A 23,004-nucleotide genomic window follows, 5' to 3' on the forward strand; every position below is an offset into this window, starting at 1 on the left:
CTCTCTCTCTCTCTCTCTCTTTCTCTCTCTCTCTCTCTCTTTCTCTCTCTCTCTCTCTCTCTCTCTCTCTCTCTCTCTCTCTCTCTCTCTCTCTCTCTCTCTCTCTCTCTCTCTCTCTCTCTCTCTCTCTCTCTCTCTCTCTCTCTCTCTCTCTCTCTCTCTCTCTCTCTCTCTCTCTCTCTCTCTCTCTCGCCATGTGGGCTTTGATCAATAAAATCACTGATATTTAACACTAGGTTTTGACTAGGAGCATCACCTGGATTGCATTAAAATCAGCATGTCAGAGAAGGCTCCACTGCTTCTAAGCAACCTGCAGGGAGCTCAACTGTCTACAACCAACAGAGATGGGCTCGTGTGTGTTTGAAATCCCACATGCCCGATCCCGCCAGGGAGCCAACACTCCACAGTGCTAATCACAGCCAGTGAGACATTTCCTGATCTGTGCAGCTGCGGACCGGGAAATATCTCGCTGCCTGTGATTAGCGCTGTGCAGTGTGGGCTTCCTGGCAGGCTCTGGCATGTGGAATTTTGAACATGCCCAGCCCATCTCTAACAACAAATTGTGCCAGCGCTGTGAATGGAAAGGACAGCAACTCTGGTTGTTCCACCATTGGTCCACACTGGGAGGGTTCCCCCATCCACCTATGTGTAGATGTGGGAATTGGATCTTTTTTTTTTCAGTCAACCTAATAGTTTGAATGAAATGAAGTGATGTATGGGCTGCCTAAGTGCGAAGACCAGCCATAGGCAGTTTAAATCTCGGCTGGTTCAGCAGGAACTGGCTGAGATTTGAACCATTAATGAGCAGATTCTCTTACGATTATCACTAGTGGTTGCTATAGCCACTAGTGATATCAGTTTGTCGGGAGAATACAATTGCTGGGCAGGAGGGATATTCCCCTGTCAGCACTGTCTGCGTTGATGGGGGAATCATGCAAGTTTATTTCCTGCAATCATGCAAAGAGTGTCATAGACTGACACTCGGCTCAGCTTGCAGTCACCACTCTCAGAAATTTACAGGCTGGTTCGTCTGTCCAAAGGATGGGAGAAATCAGTCAGTTTTTTCAGTAACTGAGATGAAGGCCCCCCCCCCCCCACAGTGCTCCTGGAGTCCTTCCTGCAACTCGCTGTTCTCCGTGCCAATGAGGATGCAGGATCGGGCGGCTGTGTGAGCCCTCGCATTATGCAGTGTCAGCAAGCAGAGGGAGGGGAGAGGACTGACTGGGGACACTCTCCCCCTTTCAGGAGAGACTGTTACTCCAGCGGTGGCCCAAGCAAAATACAAAAAAAGCAACGGTGGGGCACAGCATAATGTTGGGGGGGGGGGGGGGTCAGGGCCCCCTCTGCTCTGCCCCCCCCCCCAGGGACGCCATTGGCTACAATAACTTGTGTTTTTATATCAGAGTTCAGCTTTAAATGACCGGAAATGCACTTTGCAGTAATCTTCATGTGCAACTTGGAAATCCAATTAACGCGCTTTAGTGTAGTAAAGGGAACTTTAAATTGCAGATGAGAAAAAAACTACAGACTGTGATCGAAAAAAGTTTATTCGCTAAAGTCTCACTTTTTAGCTTGTGCAGAGTACAAAACTGAAAGTCTGCCAGTTCCCTTACTGTATAGTTTTAGTTTGACCCAGTCCCACAGCAAAAAGCTTTTAAAACTAAATGCAAGATTTAAAAAGGTCTTACATTTTCTATTTCAGATCGAAAGCTTTTCCGTGTCCAAATTGGGTCAGTTTAGCTTGGGTGAACTTGACAATGAGTTTGTGAATTGGATACAGACTGCTGCTGGAGATGGCGAGAGTCTCCTAAATGAGCAATGCCAGTTAAAAGGAAAAGTAAGTAGTTTTGTTCACACTAACTGACATTCAGAAGGAAAGTAAAATAATTATTTTGCTAAGAGTGTCCTAATCAAGCTTTTTCAAACTTTATTTTGCTTGTTTTAATGGTTAAATCATATGTGCAAAAAGAAAATTGTCAAGAACCCCTGTCAGTGTTGTATGGATTGTCCCAAACCCTGTTACTTCTACTTTATTAATTTTTTTTAATTGTCACTTCGGTTTTAAGCTTTATATAAAAATCTTAAATTCCAAATTTGAAACCGATGTGTACAAATGCATTGTGTAAAAAAAAAAGTCTGCCTAATTTTATGTAAGCTTATGGATTTTGTTAAAGCGGGGGTTCACCCTTAGAGGGCACTTTTCCCCCTTAGATTCCTGCTCGTTATTACTAGGGGAATCGGCTATTTATTTTAAAATATGTGCAGTACTTACCCGTTTACGAGACGCATCCTCTCCGTCGCTTCCGGGTATGGGCTTCGGGAATGGGCGTTCCTTCTTGATTGACAGGCTTCCGAGAGGCTTCCGACGGTCGCATCCATCGCGTCACGATTTTCCGAAAGAAGCCGAACGTCGGTGCGCAGTATAGAGCCGCACCGACGTTCGGCTTCTTTCGGCTACGAGTGACGCGATGGATGCGACCGTCGGAAGCCTCTTGGAAGAATGTCAATCAAGAAGGAACGCCCGCTCCCGAAGACCCATACCCGGAAGCGACGGAAGAAGATGCAGCTCGAAAACGGGTAAGTACTGCACATATTTTAATATAAATAGCCGATTCCCCTAGACCGAACGAGCAGGAAGCTAAGGGGAGATTTTTTTTTTTTTTTTTTAAAATGGGTGAACTCCCGCTTTAACAATTATTTGGATGTTTAAACCGTTTGGATTTTCGAGAGCAAATTCAATCACAGCTGGTCACAACCAGCAGCATTGATCCAGAATATATACTCTATCTTGAATCCATTTGATGTATTTGACTGACTTATCTGGACTTTAAAAATAGTTTATAATAATGCTTTTGAACCTACAACTTGGAAAATGTTTTCTAAGTTTACATGACACTACATCTGCCTCTTGGACCAGTTCTTTTTGGGGTAGGTTAGCTTCCCCACAAAATATTTGCTACTCCTAGTGATGCGTATACACAAAGAATTGTCTGCACAAAACGGCTTAGGACAGGAAAACGATGGTTATTTTTTCCTCCTTCCCCTGATGGAGCCTGATGCATCCTCCTGCTCCACAGATGCAAAGGTACCCCAATCCAATGGGTGCAGTTTGCTTGCATCCAGCAGGGTAAGTCTCACTGTCCAGGCTGTCCGGAGACGTCAAGAATTTTGATCGATCAAAAGATAAAGAAAATTCTGATCACTTACTATAGTAACACTGTATAGCTCTGGTCAGTGTTAAAAAATAATCGTAAACCATAGTAGTAAAGAAAACATATATCATTTTTTTATTTTACTTTTATTCCTATTGTAAGAAAGTAAATCTCTCTTGTGATCGAAATAAGGCATGGACCAGGTCCTCTCTAAGGACTATAAGACCCATATCTCTGCTCTACCCTGAAAAGCATGAGATCAAAAAACAAATTGATCTCATCTATATATGCAATGGAGGTTCTCCATGTTTCTGTTCTTATGGGATTCGCAGTATAAAAAGTTGTCTCCCTAATTCTACATGCATGGATATTCTGTTTTCTTTGTACTCTCAACCTAATTGTGGTCTTGTATGTTTTGCTGTCCTCCTTCAATAAAGTCATAATTGCCTGCTCTGTGAAATGGTGTTGGCCCATTTCACCATGTATGCAAAGGTGTTTGAGGCAGAATAACAAACCACTGCCAGTGTGTCCAGAAGCTGCAGCGTTTTGGCAGAAAAAACTCATAAATGAATCTTAACCACTTAAGCCCCGGACCTTTAGGCAGCTAAATGCCCAGGCCAGGTTTTGCGATTCGGCACTGCGTCGCTTTAACAGACAATTGCGCGGTCGTGCGACATGGCTCCCAAACAAAATTGGCGTCCTTTTTTTCCCCACAAATAGAGCTTTCTTTTGGTGGTATTTAATCACCTCTGCGGTTTTTTATTTTTTTGCGCTTTAAACAAAAAAAAAGCAACAATTTTGAAAAAAAAAAATATTTTTTACTTTTTGCTGTAATAAATGTCCCCCAAAAACATATATAACATTTTTTTTTTCCTCAGTTTAGGCCGATACGTATTCTTCTACCTATTTTTGGTAAAAAAAATCGCAATAAGCGTTTATCGATTGGTTTGCGCAAAATTTATAGGATATTTTTATTGCATTTTTATTTATTTATTTTACTACTAATGGCGGCGATCAGCTATTTTTTTTTTTTTTGTGACTGCGACATTATGGCGGACACTTTGGACAATTTTGACACATTTTTAGGACCATTGTCATTTTCACAGCAAAAAATGCATTTAAAGTGGAGTTCCACCCATAAATATAACATCAGTAGTTTTAAAAAAATGTCATTAGTCCTTTAAGAAATTTTTTTTTTTTTTTAGATGCCTTCAAAGTGTTGTTGCTAGGCAGAATAGTTAATCTTCCCACTTCCTGCACCTAGGTGCTTAAGCTTCCTAACCTACACCGCACAGACTCCTGGGAATGTAGTGGGTGTAACTTTCCAGGAGTCTGTGCACTCCCCAGTCTCAAAGAATCATGTGACTTGGACAGTACAGGTGCTGAAACCTGATCTGAAACCCATTACACTGCTTATGTGAGATCTGCAAGGCTGAAATCCAGGAAGTCATACAGTCTGGCTTCATGATGCCCACACTTAAGATGGCCCCAGTCAATTTCTATTTTATAAAGTGTCTAAATGCTGTAACAACCTAACAAAACGGACCTTAGTTTACAGACTAACTGTAGTAGAATACATTAAGCTTGTGTATTACAGGGGTATTTATATATAAAAAGTGAAATTGTGTCCGGAACTCCGCTTTAAATTGCGTTCTTTATTGTGAAAATGACAGTTGCAGTTTAAGAGTTAACCACGGGGCGCTGAACGTGTTAGGCTTCACCTAGTGTGTGTTTTATAACAGCAGGGGGGTGTGGCTGTAGGTCTGATGTCATCGATTGTGTCTCCCCTATAAAGGGGATGACACGATCGATGCGCCGCCACAGTGAAGCACGGGGAAGCGATCGGAGCGATCGCGACGGAGCGGCTATAAACGAATAGCCGCGCCGTCGTACCGGATCGCTCCCCGAGGGAATCCGCACGCAGAGGGGGGGGGGGGTCTCGATCAGACCCCCCACCCGCTAGAAGGCAAGGACGTATATATATACGCCCATCTGCCTGTCTGTGCCATTTTGCGGACGTAAATAGTCGTGCGGCGGGCGTTAAGTGGTTATAGGGTCACTAAAGTATTTTTTATTTTTTTTTAGCTAAATAGCGTCCTTTACTGCAGTCCTGGTTTCATGTCCTCATTGTTCGTTTTTGCTCTGATGTTGCTGTAATTCTGCTCTGTTCTGGACACTTCCTGGTTGTCTGTTTCCTGATGACCACAGTACTGGGAGCTTCTAGTTTCATTTTCCAAACTATCACTTCTCTATGGCTCTATACAGCACAGAGGCAGGATAACATGCAAATCGAAACTGAAACCAAAGGTACATTATATGATTGTTTTTTATCTATTTTTAAAAGGAATCCGTTAACTATTATGTCTCTATACCCTGTAAACAGTCATTTGAGCAAAAAAAAGTTTACAACTCCTTTAACTGGGGTTAACACTAGGAGCCTCAAGTGCTTGAGCGTTCATTGATTTCAGTGGCCAGAAAATTATTCTTGCCAATGAAATTAATGCCGAAGTGCATCAATTGTTTTTTTTTCGACGAAACTGCTTCTGCTAGGAGCAAAGAGGTTTAGGAGAGCTGGGCACATGCCCCGAGGGCAATATCATTTGTTTACATGTATATAAATCTTGGATTCTGACCTGTCCTTTCAGCCCCAATTCCAATCTCTGCACAAAAATTGTAGACGTAACCTCACCAAAATATGCCTTTTTTTTTTTTTTTTTTTTTTTTTTGAAACCACTAAGCGACTTATTCACTCCCTTGTGATTTCTTGACTTTAACTCCCTCCTCTTAGGCCTCCCTCCTCTTAGGCCTACCTCTTCAGACTGTCCCCTCTTCAGTCTGTCATTGCTGCTGCCAGGAAGAGGGGTGGCAGATATCAGTTAGTAAGGTAGAGGACCTACCTTACTGATGTCTGCCACCCCTCTTCCTCAATCCTTCCACTGGCTTTCTATTGCCCAACAAATAAAGTTAAAAAAACAGAACATACAAAGACATTTACAACTCTGCCCCAAGCTACATCACTAATCTTGTCTCCAAATATCACCCAATTCATTCCTCCCTAGACCTCCTGTTCCCTTGTCTCTTCCCATGCTTGTCTCCAGGACTTCTCCAAAGCGTCTCCCTTCCTTTGACACTCCCTACCCCAATCTGTCCAGCTATCTCCTACTCTGTCCACTTTTAGGCGATCCTTGAACGTTCTTGTTCTTCTTGTTCTTCTTGTTCTTCTTGTTCTTCTTGTTCTTCTTGTTCTTCTTGTTCTTCTCGTTCTTCTCGTTCTTCTCGTTCTTCTCGTTCTTCTCGTTCTTCTCGTTCTTCTCGTTCTTCTTGTTCTTCTTTTTCCACCAGCCCCTCCCTATTAGACTAAGCTCTCAGGAGCAGGGCCCTCCTAACCCAGTTGTATTGTCTCCCTTTTTATATTGTAAAGTGCTGTGTAAACTGTTGGTGCTATATAAATTCTGTTTAATAATATATTGTATGTGGCATGGGTCATCGGAGCACAAAATTGAGTCCAATAAGCACGTATTTGATTATTTTTGCAGGTTCCAGTCATCTTTCCTGTCGAACAATGTTCTGCCTCTGTTGGTCAGCTGTGGGTTGACCTGTTAAGATTTTATGCTTTGGAGTTCAATATGGGTGACTTTGTCATCAGTGTTCGTGTTAAGGAGAAAATATCTAGGGAACTGAAAGACTGGCCCAAAAAACGTATTGCTGTGGAAGGTAATATTGCTTTTATTTTTTTAAACACCCAATATATGTTGTAAATAGCCTAATAATGTTCATTTTTAAATGTAGATCCATACTCTGTTAAGAGGAATGTTGCAAGATCCTTGAACAGTCAAATAGTGTTTGAGTTCATGCTTCACTGTTTGAAGGCTACATACAAATATTTTGCCATGCCACAAAATAAGTCTAAGAAACTCACAAAGAAGAAGCCCACCAATTCCACTTTAAAAGGCATACAAAGGAAGACTGATGGTGAAAGTGAACCACAATCCAACCCTGTTCTTGATGCAAGTCAAAAACTGGAGCGTTTGGCTATAGACAACACATTGAACGCTTCTTCAGTTGACATAAACCATAAAGCAGTAAATAAAAAGCTAGTGTTTGACACACTTCCTGATCTTGCTATTGAAGATTATTGTAGAACAGAAGAAACTCTGGCAAACCCTAAATATGCCATCAAGAGCTGTGAAGAGCTAGATGGTGCTCGTGAAGGGTCTGATGGTGACCACCCTGTACCAAAGAAAGAGAGACAAAGTGATTACATATTGATTGGCCATGGCTTTGATGATGATTGTGAGAGCGGTGAGGCTCATGTGGCAGGAAATGAAGAAACGGACAGCCTTTCTGACTTTGAAGGGGGAGCTGAAGGTCATGACTTTAGTTTGGAGAGTACCAACATGTATGCTGGAAAGGTGGACTTGGATGAAGAAAGCACAGAGGGAACTGATGAACTAGAGGAGATTGCACATGATTTTGAGGCCCAAAGGTTTGATCTGGCAGATGCGAATAATTCCGATGAGGATGACGACGATGATGAGGAAAATAGCTTGCTTTTAAATCGCAGAGAGCATTTGGATAGTCTTACAGCAGATGAAGAGCTGGAGAATACATATACTGGTTCAGCAGATGATTTGTTGTCTGAAGATGACCAGCAGACAGAACCTGTGTCTAAGATTTTACAAGACCATGAAAAAGGCAATACAGAACTTCGTGATACTTTAGAAGATGAGGATCCCAAGCAATTAGCCACTGAAAGCTGCGGCACTGAGGATGCTGTTCTATTTTATGAATTTAACAAGCCTACTTTCACCAGAGGCAAGGTATGAATAAATGCTATTTTTATTGTATGGGATAAAGACCGAATTAATTTAATTGGGGTATTGGATCTTCGTATATTCTTGATGCAGATTGTTGGTTTAGATCTGCTCTGTCAGCAAAAGACATTGGTGAATCTGTAATATTCAGACCACCAAATTTTCACCATTCATCTCCTGAGGTTGTCAGTCCCCCCCCCCCCCCCCCCCATACATAACGTACATCTAAAAAGTTGTGTGACATTTAAAAGTGGTCCCCAAATCTAGTTATTGTGATGCAAAAGCCTCATAAAATCATTTGGGGAAGTGGAGATGGTAGGAATGCTGAATTTCATGCTAGCTTCTTGTATTCAAGGACATTAGTCACTAGACCTCCTGCTATCATTCCGTAACCTCTTTAACCCTATGGTCAAATTCAATTAAATACAAGGGTTTGCATTTAGTGTAGGGCCACATCTAATAAAATTCCAGAAATTTTAAACATATTTTGGTTAACATAGTAATTGTATCACTGATAAAAGGAAGTACTACACTGTAAATTGATGTAAAGCCCTATAACATTTATAAATTGGAATACAGCTGAGGCCTCTTTAAGGTATATTTTTAGGTCTCCTTTACATGGCCATTTAGCCACATACACCAGATTCCAGCAGCAAGAATCGGCATATTCTTGCCTCTGGAATGACAAGGGCATGTGAAAAGTATTGACAGGCTGACAGCAGGCGCCGTCCTTTAACATGTAGCTTAAAGTTGTTACCTGCATCCAGGCTCAGACACCTGTCCAGAACTGCAGGTAACTGCTTGGTGCATGGCTACATGGGAGCAGCTATCAGCCTGCCAATAGGCCCACTGCTGCTATTCACATGCACCTGTTTTTCCAGCTGACAGAATCTGTTGATTCTTGCTGTTGGAATATGTCAAGGACGCCTAAAAAATGGCCAAAGGCTGCAAAGTTGTGATTGGGTTGCATGCAGCCTCAAAAAATTTGGTTTGATAGGCCAGCCCTCTGAAATTCTTAATGTGTACAATGTGTGTTTTTGGAACCTAGCTGCCTACGGTCGTGTGCAACTTGTGTAAGAAAGAGGGACATCTTAAAAAAGATTGCCCAGAAGACTTTAAAAAAATTGAACTGGAACCCTTGCCACCTTTAACAGCCAAGTTTTCCCAAATTTTGGATCAAGTTTGTATGCAGTGTTACAGTAAGTAGACTCATAAGTGTGTGTGTGTGTGTGTGTGTGTGTGTAGATAGAGATAAAACTTTTATTATGACAGATGTCTATATATCCAAGTGTATATTGATTTGCGCAAAAGTTGTAGCGTCTACAACATGGTGAAAAGATTTATGGCATTATTATATTACAGCAGAAAGACCGGATCTGTGTGATCTTCTCTGTCAGAACGGAGATTTGTCTTGTTTACTTGAGCAAATCCCTGTTCTGTCACTGCGGAGCATGATCGCGGGTGGCTTGGCTCCCCCTCCGGTTGCGCGTGCACACAGTTCCTGAGCTGACGTACGACGGCCATTTGTGGGAACAAGCCGACCTGCCACAGTACAATGACGGCGGCTGGTTGGCACGTGAATAAAGTGTGCATTTTCTCCCAAAAAATTGCTTTTGCGATAACCGCTGCGCATTCCCTAGGGTCTCTGCTAAAAAAAAATAGTTTTTTAGGCGTTATAAGTAAATTTACAGATTTAAACTTGAAAACAAAGTGGCAGAAAAAGCCTGGTCTGCAAGTGGTTAAGGAAAACATATGTCAGACAATTTATTGTGTGAGTGTACATTTTTAGATGTTACTGAATGTGACCAATTTTTCTGTGCATGAAATAAACATTTTGCAGTGGTGATTATTCATCCAAAGAAGGTGTTGGAGTGGAAAATCTATTTGACCACCCCCATACTATCCTTTGACAAAAATAAAGGGCATGTTCATTTAGATTTTTGGCTATATTTTTGTCTGCGCAACTCTGCTGAAGATATGGTCACCAGGCAGTTCGGTAATGTTGTTGGTTCTACTCCATTATATATTCCTTGAAGCATACAGTTGTGCTCATAAGTTTACATACCTTGACAGAATTGGATTTCTTAACCATTTTTCAGAGAATATGAATGAGACAAACTTTTATTTCACTTTCATGGTTAGACTTTGGCTAAAGCCATTTATTATCAATACACTGTTTACTCTTTTTAAATCATAATTGCAACAGAAACTACCCAAATGACCCTGATCAAAAGTTTGCATACCCTGGTGATTTTGGCCTGATAACATGCACACAAGTTGTCGCAAAGTGTTTGAGTGGCTATTAAAGGCAACAATCCTCCCCTGTGATTTGTTTGCTTGTAATTGTTGTGCGTGAATAAAAGGTCAGTGAGTTTCTGGACTCCTGACAGACCCTTGCATCTTTCATCCAGTGCTGCATTGAGGTTTCTGGATTCTGAGTCATGGGGAAAGCAAAAGAATGGGTAAAGGATCTGCGGGAAAAGGTAGTTGAACTGTATAAAACCAGGAAAGGGATCTAAAAAGATATTCAGGCAATTAAGAATGCCAATCAGCAGTGTTAAAACTCTAATCAAAAGGTAGAAAATGAGGGGTTCTGTTGAAACCAAACCACGGTCAGGTAGCCCAACTAAAATTTCAGCCACAACTGCCATGAAAATTGTTTGGGATGCAAAGAAAACCCACAAATAACTTCAGATGAAATACAGGACTCTATAAAAACATGTGGTGTGGCTGTTTCATGATGCACAATAAGGAGGCACGTGAAGAAAGATATTGGCTACATGGCTGAGTCGCCAGAAGGGAGCTATTACTACGCAAATGCCACAAAGTATCCTGCTTGCAATACACCAAACGGCACAGAGACGAGCCTCAAACCTTCTGGCATAGTCACTTGGGGTGATGACACCAAAATTGAGCTTTTTGGCCACAACCATAAACGCTACATTTGAAGATCAACAAGGCCTATGATAAAAGGTACGGAGGTGGATCGCTGATGTTTTGGGGATGTGTGAGCTACAAAGGCACAGGAAATGTAGTCAAAATTGTTGGCAAAATGAATGCAGTATGGAGGAACATTTGCATTCATCAGCCAGGAAGCTGCACATGGGACGTACTTGGATCTAACACGACAATGATCCAAAACAAGTCAGGCCAAGTCAACCTGTCATTGGCTACAGCAGAATAAAGTGAAGGTTCTAGAGTGGCTATCTCAGTCTCCGGACCTCAATATCATTGAGCCACCCTGGGGAAATCTTAACCATGCAGTTCATGCAAGACAGCCCAAGAATTTACAGGAACTGGAGGCCTTTTGCCAAGAGGAATGGACAGCTTTACTATCTGACAAGATAAAGCGCCTCACCCACAAGACTTTAAGCTGTTATTGATGTTAAAGGGGGCAATGCACGGTATTAAGAACGGGGGTATGGAAACTTTCGATCAGGGTCATTTGGGTAGTTTCTTTTGCCATTATGATTTAAAGAATAAACACAGTTGGTTGATAATAAATGGCTTCAGCCAAACACGAACCATGAGTGAAAAAAGTTTTTGTTATTCATATTCTCTGAAAAATGGCCAAAAAAATCGTACCGTATTTGCCGGCGTATAAGGCGGCTGGGCACATAAGACAACCCCCTAATCAGTTTAAAGCTGTGGTTTTGTGCTCTACTCGCCATATAAGACGACCTGACCCCCTTGTGCGGTAATACCGTTCAAAAACAAAGAGGCGGGTGCTCTTTATATAGCTGTATGTACTTCAGTATATGCGCTGCTCAGCCAAGCCTGGCAGGCGATGCAATCTGTTGATGACTACAGAGCCTGCTCGGATTGGAGTGACAACCTCTGTCAATCCGAGCAGGCTACATAACGTAGCCTGCTCAGATTAGCAGAGGTTGTTGCTCCACTCCGAGCAGGCTTAGCAGGCTCTAGTCCAACAGATTGCATCGCCCGATGGGATTGGCTGAGCGGCGCATATGCTAAATTACATACAGCTTTACAGAGCACCCGGCGGGCTGATATCCATTGGGCAGCTGCTTCACCCGGCATATAAGACGACCCCCGGTTTTTGTGTAAACGGTCATCTTGTATGCCGGAAAATATGGTAACTTCTGCCAGTGTATGTAAACTTATGAGCTCAACTGTACTTATGATGGCAGGTTATTTATCAACTTGAATGTACTGAATCACGCAAGTTGGCAACCGTTTTTTGTTAAAAGTGAACTGTTTAAATATATACTTGCCTTTATTACCATTACTCCTCTTGTCCCATAGCGGATTTTTCTCCATCGGCACTAGAGGGTAAAGCCAGGGAACATATACGGCAGGATCTGGAAGATTTTATAAGACGTGATTTTCATGGTAAATATGCAGATAGTACAACCTCGGCACATGCCGTACATCGGCTTAAATAATAACCTGTACTGAGAAATCTATCAGGGCTGCATTTGTCAAATTTTTCTGTTCAAATTTTTTTTTTTTTTTTTTTAAGAAAATCTGATTACATCAACAAGTAATCTTAGTTGGAACCATAAAACACATCTCACGGTACATCTTGGATGAGGTTAATGTGATCATAACAGAACCTTCTAAACATAGACAGCGTTCCATACGGAACAGAGTATGGTGGTGGTAACAACTGCAAACACATTAAATATCAGAGAATGCGTACAGTAAGGAGGGGAATGGCTCCAACCCAATAATGGTGTAAATCATAAACTTATACTCTGCAGGTCAGGGGAATAGAGACCGTAGGATAGGTCTAGGCAATAAGCCTTGTCATTGCCGTAGAAATCATAAATAAAACATTTTAGTCAAGGAAAAAAGAGAATACAGGGGGAAAAAGTAAAAGGAAACGTGGAGGGGAAGAAAAGTGTGAGAAGAGATGTCGGCGGGACCGCACGGATCCCAGGAAGGCCATAGTATCAGACAAGGATGTCTTTCTGAGATTTACGGTTGTCAAATTTTTAAATTGCTAATTTCCTAGCTATATCTCGCTTTTTCTCACTAGATCTCAATTTAAGGTACTGACTGACCTGAAACAATCAGGTCTGGCTCAAACCATTGGATCAGCATGAAAAAGACTAGCCTTTGTAGAATGAGGTCAAAGGTTTTCTCTAAAACGGAACGCTGTGAATTCAGCCACTTTCTAAAATATGCTGGCACACTATGAGTTGGGGTCAATAGGTTAAGGGAAAAGGGGGGGGGGTTTATATACAAAACGGATAAATGCCATCACGTTTTTGTCTAGTAAGCAATGAGCCTGGTATATAGCCTAATAGGCAGCAAGAGTCTCACCTGGTTACAGGATCCTTGGTGTAGTGTCGTTGTGTAAGACTGTAACTTGTTGGTCCAAATGGGCTACTGTTTCCCAGTTTTACATGGTCATCACCTGGTGCTTTTAAAGTTGTTGTGAACCCTTGCATATACCCAGTAAAGTGACTGGCCTCAGATGATACACCGAGATTAAACAAATCCTCCTACATTGTTTTACCTGTTTTATCTGCAGTATTCACTTCTCTACATCTGTTGAAAGTGCTGAATTCTAAAGCTTGTTTGATCAGAAAAAGGGGGTGTAGAGCTTAAAATTACTCTGCAGAACTCAGAGCTCATTGGAGGGAAGGGACACACCCACTTCACACAACACATGAACAGAGCTGATTCTGTCTGCTGGAGCTATGTCCCCTGTCACCTTTTTTTCTGTCATTAAAACTTGTCAGAAGAAATTCATGCTGATCAAGGAACAAAGCAGCAGAAATTACACTTGGGGCTCTTGAGACAAGCGCACACTATAGAAGAATATACTTTGTTCATATTTCATGCCTGAGGTTTGCAACCACATTAACATGTGCTCTAAGATCCACCAAGTTGATGTTCTGACTTCATCTGATGCCTGTTTCAGGCAGGCCTAAAGTTCTTCAGGTGGCTGTTTGAGCTGCAGATAGTCTTCAGTTTTCGGTTTTTAGTGGGCATTTTAGTTTGGGTTTGCTGTTGCCCACCCATTAGTTGTATAGTTTTTAGGATACACTTTTTTTTTTTTTTTAAAGAGGCAAAGAAAGGAAAAGGCAAAAAATATACCGTTACAATTTTATCCCCTTGTCCTCCCCCCCCCCCCCCCTATCTCACCTTAAACAATCTCTTGTATCTCTAGTTCTCTCTAACTTTTTCTAGGATAACTTTTTAAATGTCTTCCCTTAACTTTTCCGCGTAACTCCATGATTTCTTAAAGGTTCTCCAGTTGTCCCATTTCGTGCTTTGTAAAATATTGTTGCCCTCTATTCCCTCTTTCAGTTCTTCCATTTTATAGGTTTCTTCAACCGCATCGATCCATTCCCAGATTGGGGGGCACTCCGTCTCTTGCCACCCCCTTGGGATTAATCTCTTTGCGGCGTTCAATAGGTGCGGTACAAGGGTATTCCTATAGTTTTTTATACCTTCTTGCCCTCCGTGGAATAAGACAACCCATGGGTCCATCTCAATCTTTTTCTTTGTGATCTCTTCCACACAGGACAGTATTTTTTCCCAGTACTTCTTTACCTTAGGGCATCCCCACCAAAGGTGGGCCATATTTCCTAGTGATCCACATCCCCTCCAGCAATCTCCTGTTTGCCCTTCTTTAAATTTTCTTAATTTATCTGGTGTCATATACCACCCGGTTATGCATTTAAAGCACATCTCCGCAGTGCGGCTGTCTACCGCAGAGGAATGTGTCAGAGCCAACATTTTCTCTATTGTGACCTTATCTCGCTGTGTCCCAAGTTCCCTTTCCCATTTTTTAATGAATGGAGGTATACTCTGCTCCTCCGTCTTAAGTAGAATCCCATACAGCTTTGAGGTAGTTCCTTTAGAACTTTCCATGGTGCATATTTTTTCCAGTTCTGATAACTGGTCTCCTGACCTCAATGGATGTGGGAGTTCTTGGATGAAATGGTTTAGCTGCCGGTACCTCCATTCATTAATTTCCATTAAATTCTTTTGGAGTCCTAACTCCTGTAGTGTTCTAATGTGACCTTCATTCATTATATCCCTTAATTGTGCCGTGTCCTTTTTAATCCAATTTCCCCCTACTTGTGTTTTACCTGGTGCAAAATAATCATTATTTTTCAGTGCTATAAGAGGTGAGTTATATACCTTCTCAGTTTTCCTGTAGACAGTGTCCCATATTTTAAGTGCATTTTTTGTTATCTTTAGGATACACTTAACGTTAGAAAATATAATATTGTACAAACTGTAAAAATCCTTGAGGACCCCTCTTTACGTGAGCACACATGCGTAAACGCATTGCAATGAAACGTAGAAATATGAAGGGACCCTTAATTTTGTAGCATTACATTTTAACCCAAAGAAGATGTATAAAGATTGTGTGAAATAGGGCTGCAACTAACGATTATTTTCATAATCTATTTGTTGGCCGATTGTTTCGATTAATCGGATAATAGTTTTTAAGGCTAAAATTTGCATTTTTTTTTTTTTTAATTTGTGCCAATTTGTTGTTGGGCAGATTACAAAACACAAATTGCTTCAAAAACACATTACATGCTTTCCTGCAGCTTCTACATTGAAGTATATTGAGCCAAAAAACAAAATAGCACCGTTTTGCATTAAAAAGTCCTTGCCCTTTACAAATACGCGGCAGCTGAAAAAAAGTAATGGATGTGAATGTGTCCCATAGGAAAACATGTGAATGAACTGTAGTGTGTTTCTGCAAAAAGCACCAAAAAAGAGGTGTGAACCCAGGCCTGAGATGTTTAGTAACATAATGGGATTAAAAAAACTAAGTACAAAGAGCAAATCGCTACTGTAAGGGGTTCATTTTTTTACTGTGGGACAGTGAAAGTAATATTTACAGTAGCGATTTGCTTTTTTTGTACTATAAAGGGCTCATTTTAGTTTTTTTAACCCCATTATGTTACTGGCCGATTAATCGATTATGAAAATTGTAATCGATTAATTTTATAATCGATTAGTTGTTTCGGCCCTAGTGTGAAACAATTTTTATATACAGAGAATATCTGGTCAGGGATGTGTACATATTTGACAGATTTATAGATGGCTTTCTCTTTTTGTGTTCTACAGGAGCAAGACTTAACTTGTTTGGTTCCTCAAAAAATGGCTTTGGGTTTATAGAAAGTGACTTGGATATTTGCCTGACATTTGATGGTCTTGAAACAGCTGAGGTATTTTTTTTTTTTCTTATGCATTTTGCCAATTATAGTTTCTATCTTTTTTGTGTTTGTGTATTAGATACAAATATATAGTTGATATAAAGTCTACACATCCCTATAAAGAGGTTTTTGAGATGTAAAAAAATCAGACCAAGTTTTTGCTTCAGAATTTCTTCACTCTTCTTTTTTTTTTTTAGGTGCCCTAATTTGTGCAAATCAATTAAAACTAAACTGATCTCTTTAGCTTGGGTTCACTAGTGCGTGTGGAACACCACATTTTGTATGGCTAAAAAAAACATTGCATTTGCACCAAAATGGTACCGGTCTTCGTGTGTGGGTTTCTTTATTTATTTTTTTCGCGCCTGCAAACTGCATTTTGCAGTCTGTTCTAAGACTGATGCCCATAGCAGATCGCATAGAAGCTATGCGATTGCTCTGCGGTGCAATGCAGGGGAATTGCAGTGAATCTCTGTTTCCAGCATCAATGTGATCCAGGGCTCAAGAGGAGTGGGGGGGGGGGCTATAATATTGTGGCTGCATTAGTGTACACATGCTCTTATAATGAGTGATGTGAATGTGTTCAGAATTAGCCAGTCAGTGAGAAAGATGTTAACCAAGTCAGTACCTGCCATCAATGAAAGTGACAGATTACGCCCACAAAGCTCTACCCGTCAGTACCCAGGATACCTGACCGAGGGGGGGCACGTGTCGTTAAAGGCATTTGGAAGCTAGCAGGCTACTTCCCAGCCACTGGCTCGCTTTCATCTGACAGTCGGCTGTAGCCACCGGGAGTGTGTATAAAACCATGCACTGTTAAGTCGGTACATGTAGACCTGGCAGTAAAAGGGTTAAATATTTGAGAAATTTTAATTGAATTGTACAGGTTGTAGGTCACATTAAAGGTGGAAAAAAATCACATTTAAAAGTAGTTAAACTACATCTCGCAGTGTGTTTTATTTATTTATTATTTTTTAAAGGGTCTGGATTCGATACGAACAATTGAAGAATTGGCAAGACATCTTCGAAAACATCAAGGTATATTTCTACTGGAAATATAAAACTCTGCTGAACATTGACTTCATTTTTCTAGTCCTTTTAGGCTCCATTCACACCTAAGCATAATGATTTACTGGCGTTTTTAAGGCGTTTTTGCAGCTTTTAACAAGCGTTTTATAGCTTCGGGTGCCTTTGTTTAGACAATAGAAAGCACTAGGGGAATGGGAGATCGGGGAGCTGTTTGAGCAGAAAACGAGCAACAAAAGGCTCAAGTCAGGCATTTCTATTGAAGTCTGTGAGGCCGAAAAACGCTTGTAATCGGCCAAAAGTAAGCTTGTGTACTATTTTGAGCTTCGGGCGTTTTGCTTCAGGCGACAGAATGCTCATGTGAACAGGGGACATTGAAATGAATGGGATTTGGTTTGAGCGTTTTTAGAGCTACAAGCTAGCCTGGGCATACATTATACAATTTTTTTATTGTACAATTTTTTTTCGTTTTTCCAAAACCATATTATGACGTCAAAACCAATAAGAATAAGGAATAAGAAAATTGTATTATGAAAATTGTATAATTGGCCAGCCTCTGTCATTAACAGCTTTCTGAGGAAGCTGGCTCGGCTGCACGAATCGCCGTAGGTGTACGTCTGGCTCGGACACGGCTTTCTGTGGGCAAATGCGCTGTTGACCAGTTGGGGAGCCAATCAGTGGGAGGGTCTGCCGGGCACCCGCTATGCAGGAAGACAGATCTTTGTTATCCCAGGCAGCCCATCCCCCATACAGTTCAAAATCACTCCCAGGGCACACTGTTAACCCCTTGATCGCCTCTGTTAACCCCTGTCATTGGTACAATGTTACTGCATATTTTTAGCCTTGATCACTGTAATGTCACTGGTTCCCAAAAAAGAGTAAAAAATGTCAGTTGACCAATCTTTCCACCACAATGTCGCAGTCCTGCTAATCACTGCCATTACTAGTATGTGTGTGTGTGTGTGTGTGATTATATATATATATATATATATATATATATATATATATATATATATATATATATATATATATATATATATATATATATATATATATATATATATTATTATCTGTATGTGTGTGTGTATATGTGTGTGTATATGTATGTGTATATATATATATATATATAATCTCCTATCCCCTATTTTTACCAAAAATATATAGCAGAATACATATTGGCCCAAATTGATGACTTTCTTTTAGGGGGGTGTGATGTTTTTTATAGCAGAAAATAAACATTACTTTTATTTTTTTTCCAACTTTTTTTTTCCTTTTTGTTTATAGCGCAAAACATAAATCTCAGAGGCGATTAAATACCAGCAAAAAGCTTTTTGGAGATTTTTTTTTTTGCTGTACAGCAATTGCCAGTTAAAATAACGGTGCAGTATCGCAAAAAAATAGCTTGTCGTTTAAGGGGGTAAATCCTTCCAGTGGTAAAGAACAACTCCAGCATGGTGAATTTTAAATCTGTACTTTAGTCATGTGTTGTCAGTTAACCACCTGACCTCGGGAAGATAAGATTTACCGCCCTTCATGACAGACCACTTTTTGTGATACGGCACTGTGTTTAACTGACAATTGCGCGGTCATGCAGTGCTGTGCCCAAAAAAAAAAAATTTCCCCACAAATAGAGCAAGTGGTTAACCAAAACCACTGACATGATTTTGATCAAAGTGATACTAAACCCACTTTTTTTTTTTTTTTTATTCGTTTACGTTGTCCCTTTTTTCTATTTCTGTATGTAGATGACGGCACTCATTATTTTATTGGAATTTTTTTTTTTTCTCGATATACAGCTTTCAAATGACCCAGTTCTTTCCCAGCCTGTCTGCAGGGAAATCTAAGCAGGACTTCTAGTCCTCTGCTGCTGGTCGCATGTTCAAAATAAAAACCGCCTTTGGGATACAGAGTAAAAAAGATTAAACTGTTTTAACCACTTAAGACCCGGACCAAAATGCAGCAAAAGGACCTTGCCCCTTTTTTGCGATTCGGCACTGCGTCGCTTTAACTGACAATTGCGCGGTCGTGCGACGTGGCTTCCCAACAAAATTGGCGTCCTTTTTTTCCCACAAATAGAGCTTTCTTTTGGTGGTATTTGATCACCTCTGCGTTTTTTATTTTTTGCGCTATAAACAAAAATAGAGCGACAATTTTGAAAAAAATGCAATATTTTTTACTTTTTGCTATAATAAATATCCCCCAAAAATATATAAAGAAAAAAATGTTTTCCTCAGTTTAGGCTGATACGTATTCTACCTATTTTTGGTAAAAACAAATCGCAATAAGCGTTTATCGGTTGGTTTGCACAAAATTTATAGCGTTTACAAAATAGGGGATAGTTTTATTGCATTTTATTATTATTTTTTTTATTTTTTTTTACTACTAATGGCGGCGATCAGCAATTTTTTTTCGTGACTGCGACGTTATGGCGGACACTTTGGACAATTTTGACACCATTGTCATTTTCACAGCAAAAAATGCATTTACATTGCATTGTTTATTGTGAAAATGACAATTGCAGTTTGGGAGTTAACCACAGGGGGCGCTGATGGGGTTGTGTGACCTGAAGTGTGTTTACAACTGTAGGGGGTGTGGCTGTAGGTGTGACGTCATCGATTGTGTCCCCCTATTAAAGGGATGACACGGTCCATGCTGCCGCCACAGTGAAGAACGGGGAAGCCGTGTTTACACACGGCTCTCCCCGTTCTTCAGCTCCCGAGCGGGTCGCGGGAGCGCGCCCGCGACCCACGGCTGTACGTACTTGTGCCCAGCCAGGCCATTCTGCTGACGTATATGTGCAGGAGGCGGTCCTTAATTGGTTAAACGAACATATTTAAAATCCAATCTTTAATATTTTTTAGCAAGAACATGGTGTGGGTGAATTTCTGACAGTCACAGGGTGTCCAGCCTGTGTTAAAGAACAAGAGGGATGTGAAACCGGTTACTCTACATGTAATATCCCACACCTATTGTGTTTAGGTGGTTAGTGGGCTGTCATTTACCACTGTTTACCACTGTTTATATGCCCACATGCGTGTCTCTATAGTCACATGGACAGCTTGGATTTGATAGGGAGGAAATGCTCAGCATAGAAACTCACTGAAAACTGAACATGTGCAGAGTTGTCACCACAGCTGCAAAATCCCTAGCTGAATTGGAGACATGAACAGAAGGTGGCGATGGAGAGCAGCAGTTTTTTTTTTTTTTTGCAGAAGACAGAAATAAGTATGAACAGCATTTTATTGATATTTTTTAACCACTTAAGGACCTGCTCATGTACATATACGTCGTTTTTTTAAAGATGGATATCTCTGTAATGGCAGCAGCTGCTGCCACAACCGAGGTATCCATCTTTAGCATGAGCGGTCCTGTAAACGATAACTGGTCTCCGCAGCGGATTTGCTGCGAGATTACCGTTATCGGTGGCGGGAGAGGCTCCTCCGCCGCTTACCGGAGCCGTCGGTAGCGGCGGAGGCGATCGGGTCCTTCAGCCTGCTGTGTGGGGATGCGAATGAGGGCAAGATGGCCTCCACCCGTCCCCATAGCAGGGCGGAAGTGACATAAAAACGTCAGTCCCGCCCATGCGTCTTAAAGGCACATTTTTTAGTTATTTTTTTCAAATGACAAAATTTCCATTTTTTTTTTTTTTTCTGTATTGAAGTCTAAATATGAGATCTGAGGTCTTTTTGACCCCAGATCTCATATTTAAAGCGGGAGTTCACCCATTTTTAAAAAAAAAAAAAATCTCCCCTTAGCTTCCTGCTCGTTCGGTCTAGGGGAATCTGCTATTTATATTAAAATATGTGCAGTACTTACCCGTTTTCGAGCTGCATCTTCTTCCGTCGCTTCCGGGTATGGGTCTTCGGGAGCGGGCGTTCCTTCTTGATTGACATTCTTCCGAGAGGCTTCCGACGGTCGCATCCATCGCGTCACTCGTAGCCGAAAGTCGGTGCGGCTCTATACTGCGCCTGCGCACCGACGTTCGGCTTCTTTCGGAAAATCGTGACGCGATGGATGCGACCGTCGGAAGCCTCTCGGAAGCCTGTCAATCAAGAAGGAACGCCCATTCCCGAAGCCCATACCCGGAAGCGACGGAGAGGATGCGTCTCGTAAACGGGTAAGTACTGCACATATTTTAAAATAAATAGCCGATTCCCCTAGTAATAACGAGCAGGAATCTAAGGGGGAAAAGTGCCCTCTAAGGGTGAACCCCCGCTTTAAGAGGACCTGTCATGTTTTTTTCTATTACAAGGGATGTTTACATTCCTTGTAATAGGAAAAAAAGTGATCACTTTTTTTTTTTTTTTTTTTCGTGTAAAAAAATAAGAAAAAAAATAAAAGTAGATAAGAGAACAAAACAAATTTTTTAAAGCGCCCGTCCCGACGAGCTCGTGCGCAGAAGCGAACGCATACGTGAGTAGTGCCCGCATATGAAAACTGTCTTCAAACCACACAAATGAGATCACCGCGATCGTTGGAGCAAGAGCAATAATTCTAGCCCTAGACCTCTGTAGCTCAAAAGATGCAACCTATAGAATTTTTTAAACATCGCCTATTGAGATTTTTAAGGGTAAAAGTTTGACGCCATGCCAGGGAGCGGGTGCAATTTTTAAGCGTGACATGTTGGGCATCATTTTACTCGGCGTAACATTATCTTTCACAATATATAAAAAAATTGGGCCAAATTTATTGTCTTATTTTTTAATTAAAAGTGAATTTTTTCCAAAAGTGCGCTTGTAAGACCGGTGCGCAAATACGGTGTGACAAAGTATTGCGATGACTGCCATTTTATTATTTAGGGTGTTAGAAAAAAAATATATAATGTTTGGGGATTTTAAGTAATTTTCGAGCAAAAAAACTGTTTTAGTCTTGTAAACACCAAATCTGAAAAAACACCCAAGGTCCTTAAGTGGTTAATGATGCAAGTTTAGTGACTTTATTATTGTACACTTTGTCGAAAACTCGCTGTTTTAATATCTGTGGTCATCATTTTCCACTGCATTATCGAGCTCCGGGAGGAGATCTCTGAGAAGCGGGACATCGCTTCCTGTTAGTGTTTTGTCACTGCTCGCTGAGGCTACACGTCGCATAATGCCCTGAGATTTAGAGTGTGTGGGTTGGATTAAAGTGCTACTCATAGGCTTCTGACTCTGCCCACCCACATTGCTGTGCTTTTCTCGCCCTCATATTTGCCAGGACATTGTTAATCGTGCAATATTTAATGTGATGGGGGGGCGCTTGATATGTGGCGTTCACACATTGAGCTGTCAGTGAAAGTGTGAGGTCATAGGTGGCGGGACAGGAGTGTGCTTGACCATCAATTTTAACTACACGGCACAGTTGTTGGATCAGTCCGGGAGTTTAAAGGGGTTGTTAAGGTAAAAAATGTTTTCCCTAAATGGCTTTTACCTTGGTGCAGTCCTCCTTCCCTTGCCTCATCCTTTGATTTTGCTTTTAAATGTCCTTATTTCTTCTGAGAAATCCTCACTTCCTGTTCTTCTGCCTGTAACTCCACACAGTAATGTGAGGCTTTCTCCCAGGTGTGGAGAAAGCCTCTTGAGGGGGAGGGGCCAGCAGGGGTCCACCCACTGCAGCGAGGAGCAACATGATTATGTAGCCCCTGTCTTTACAAAGAACTACAGGGGATTGTACACGATTGGTGGTCCAGGGGATAGAGGACATAATGACCACCAGGGTATGAGGGGGCAGAGGGCTTTTCACTCAACAAAGGCATTGGGACTGTGCTCTGTCAAACCAACAATTTTAAAGGTACAGAAGCACCTGTATACATACGGTATATCATACGTTTCTCCTGGAGTTCAGCTTTAAAGTGTGTGTCCAGGTATACCCCATTTACAC

General features: G+C 41.2%; 1 protein-coding gene across 6 annotated transcripts in view; it reads left to right on the forward strand.

The window, feature by feature from the left end:
* TUT7 (terminal uridylyl transferase 7) overlaps positions 1 to 23,004 on the forward strand; it is an 89,555-nt gene that overhangs the window by 42,993 nt on the left and 23,558 nt on the right. For 5 of the 6 annotated variants that reach the window (XM_040355504.1, XM_040355501.1, XM_040355502.1 and 2 more), the window contains exons 11-17: positions 1,703 to 1,837; positions 6,689 to 6,866; positions 6,942 to 7,972; positions 9,015 to 9,165; positions 12,233 to 12,319; positions 16,034 to 16,134; positions 17,100 to 17,157. In XM_040355504.1, the coding sequence (XP_040211438.1) occupies positions 1,703 to 1,837; positions 6,689 to 6,866; positions 6,942 to 7,972; positions 9,015 to 9,165; positions 12,233 to 12,319; positions 16,034 to 16,134; positions 17,100 to 17,157 (1,741 nt within the window). The remainder of the gene's footprint in view (positions 1 to 1,702; positions 1,838 to 6,688; positions 6,867 to 6,941; positions 7,973 to 9,014; positions 9,166 to 12,232; positions 12,320 to 16,033; positions 16,135 to 17,099; positions 17,158 to 23,004) is intronic. The other variant, XM_040355503.1, reaches the window with a different exon arrangement.

The sequence above is a fragment of the Rana temporaria genome, chromosome 1 (assembly GCF_905171775.1).
Source record: "Rana temporaria chromosome 1, aRanTem1.1, whole genome shotgun sequence".
Classification (NCBI taxonomy): Eukaryota; Metazoa; Chordata; class Amphibia; order Anura; family Ranidae; genus Rana; species Rana temporaria.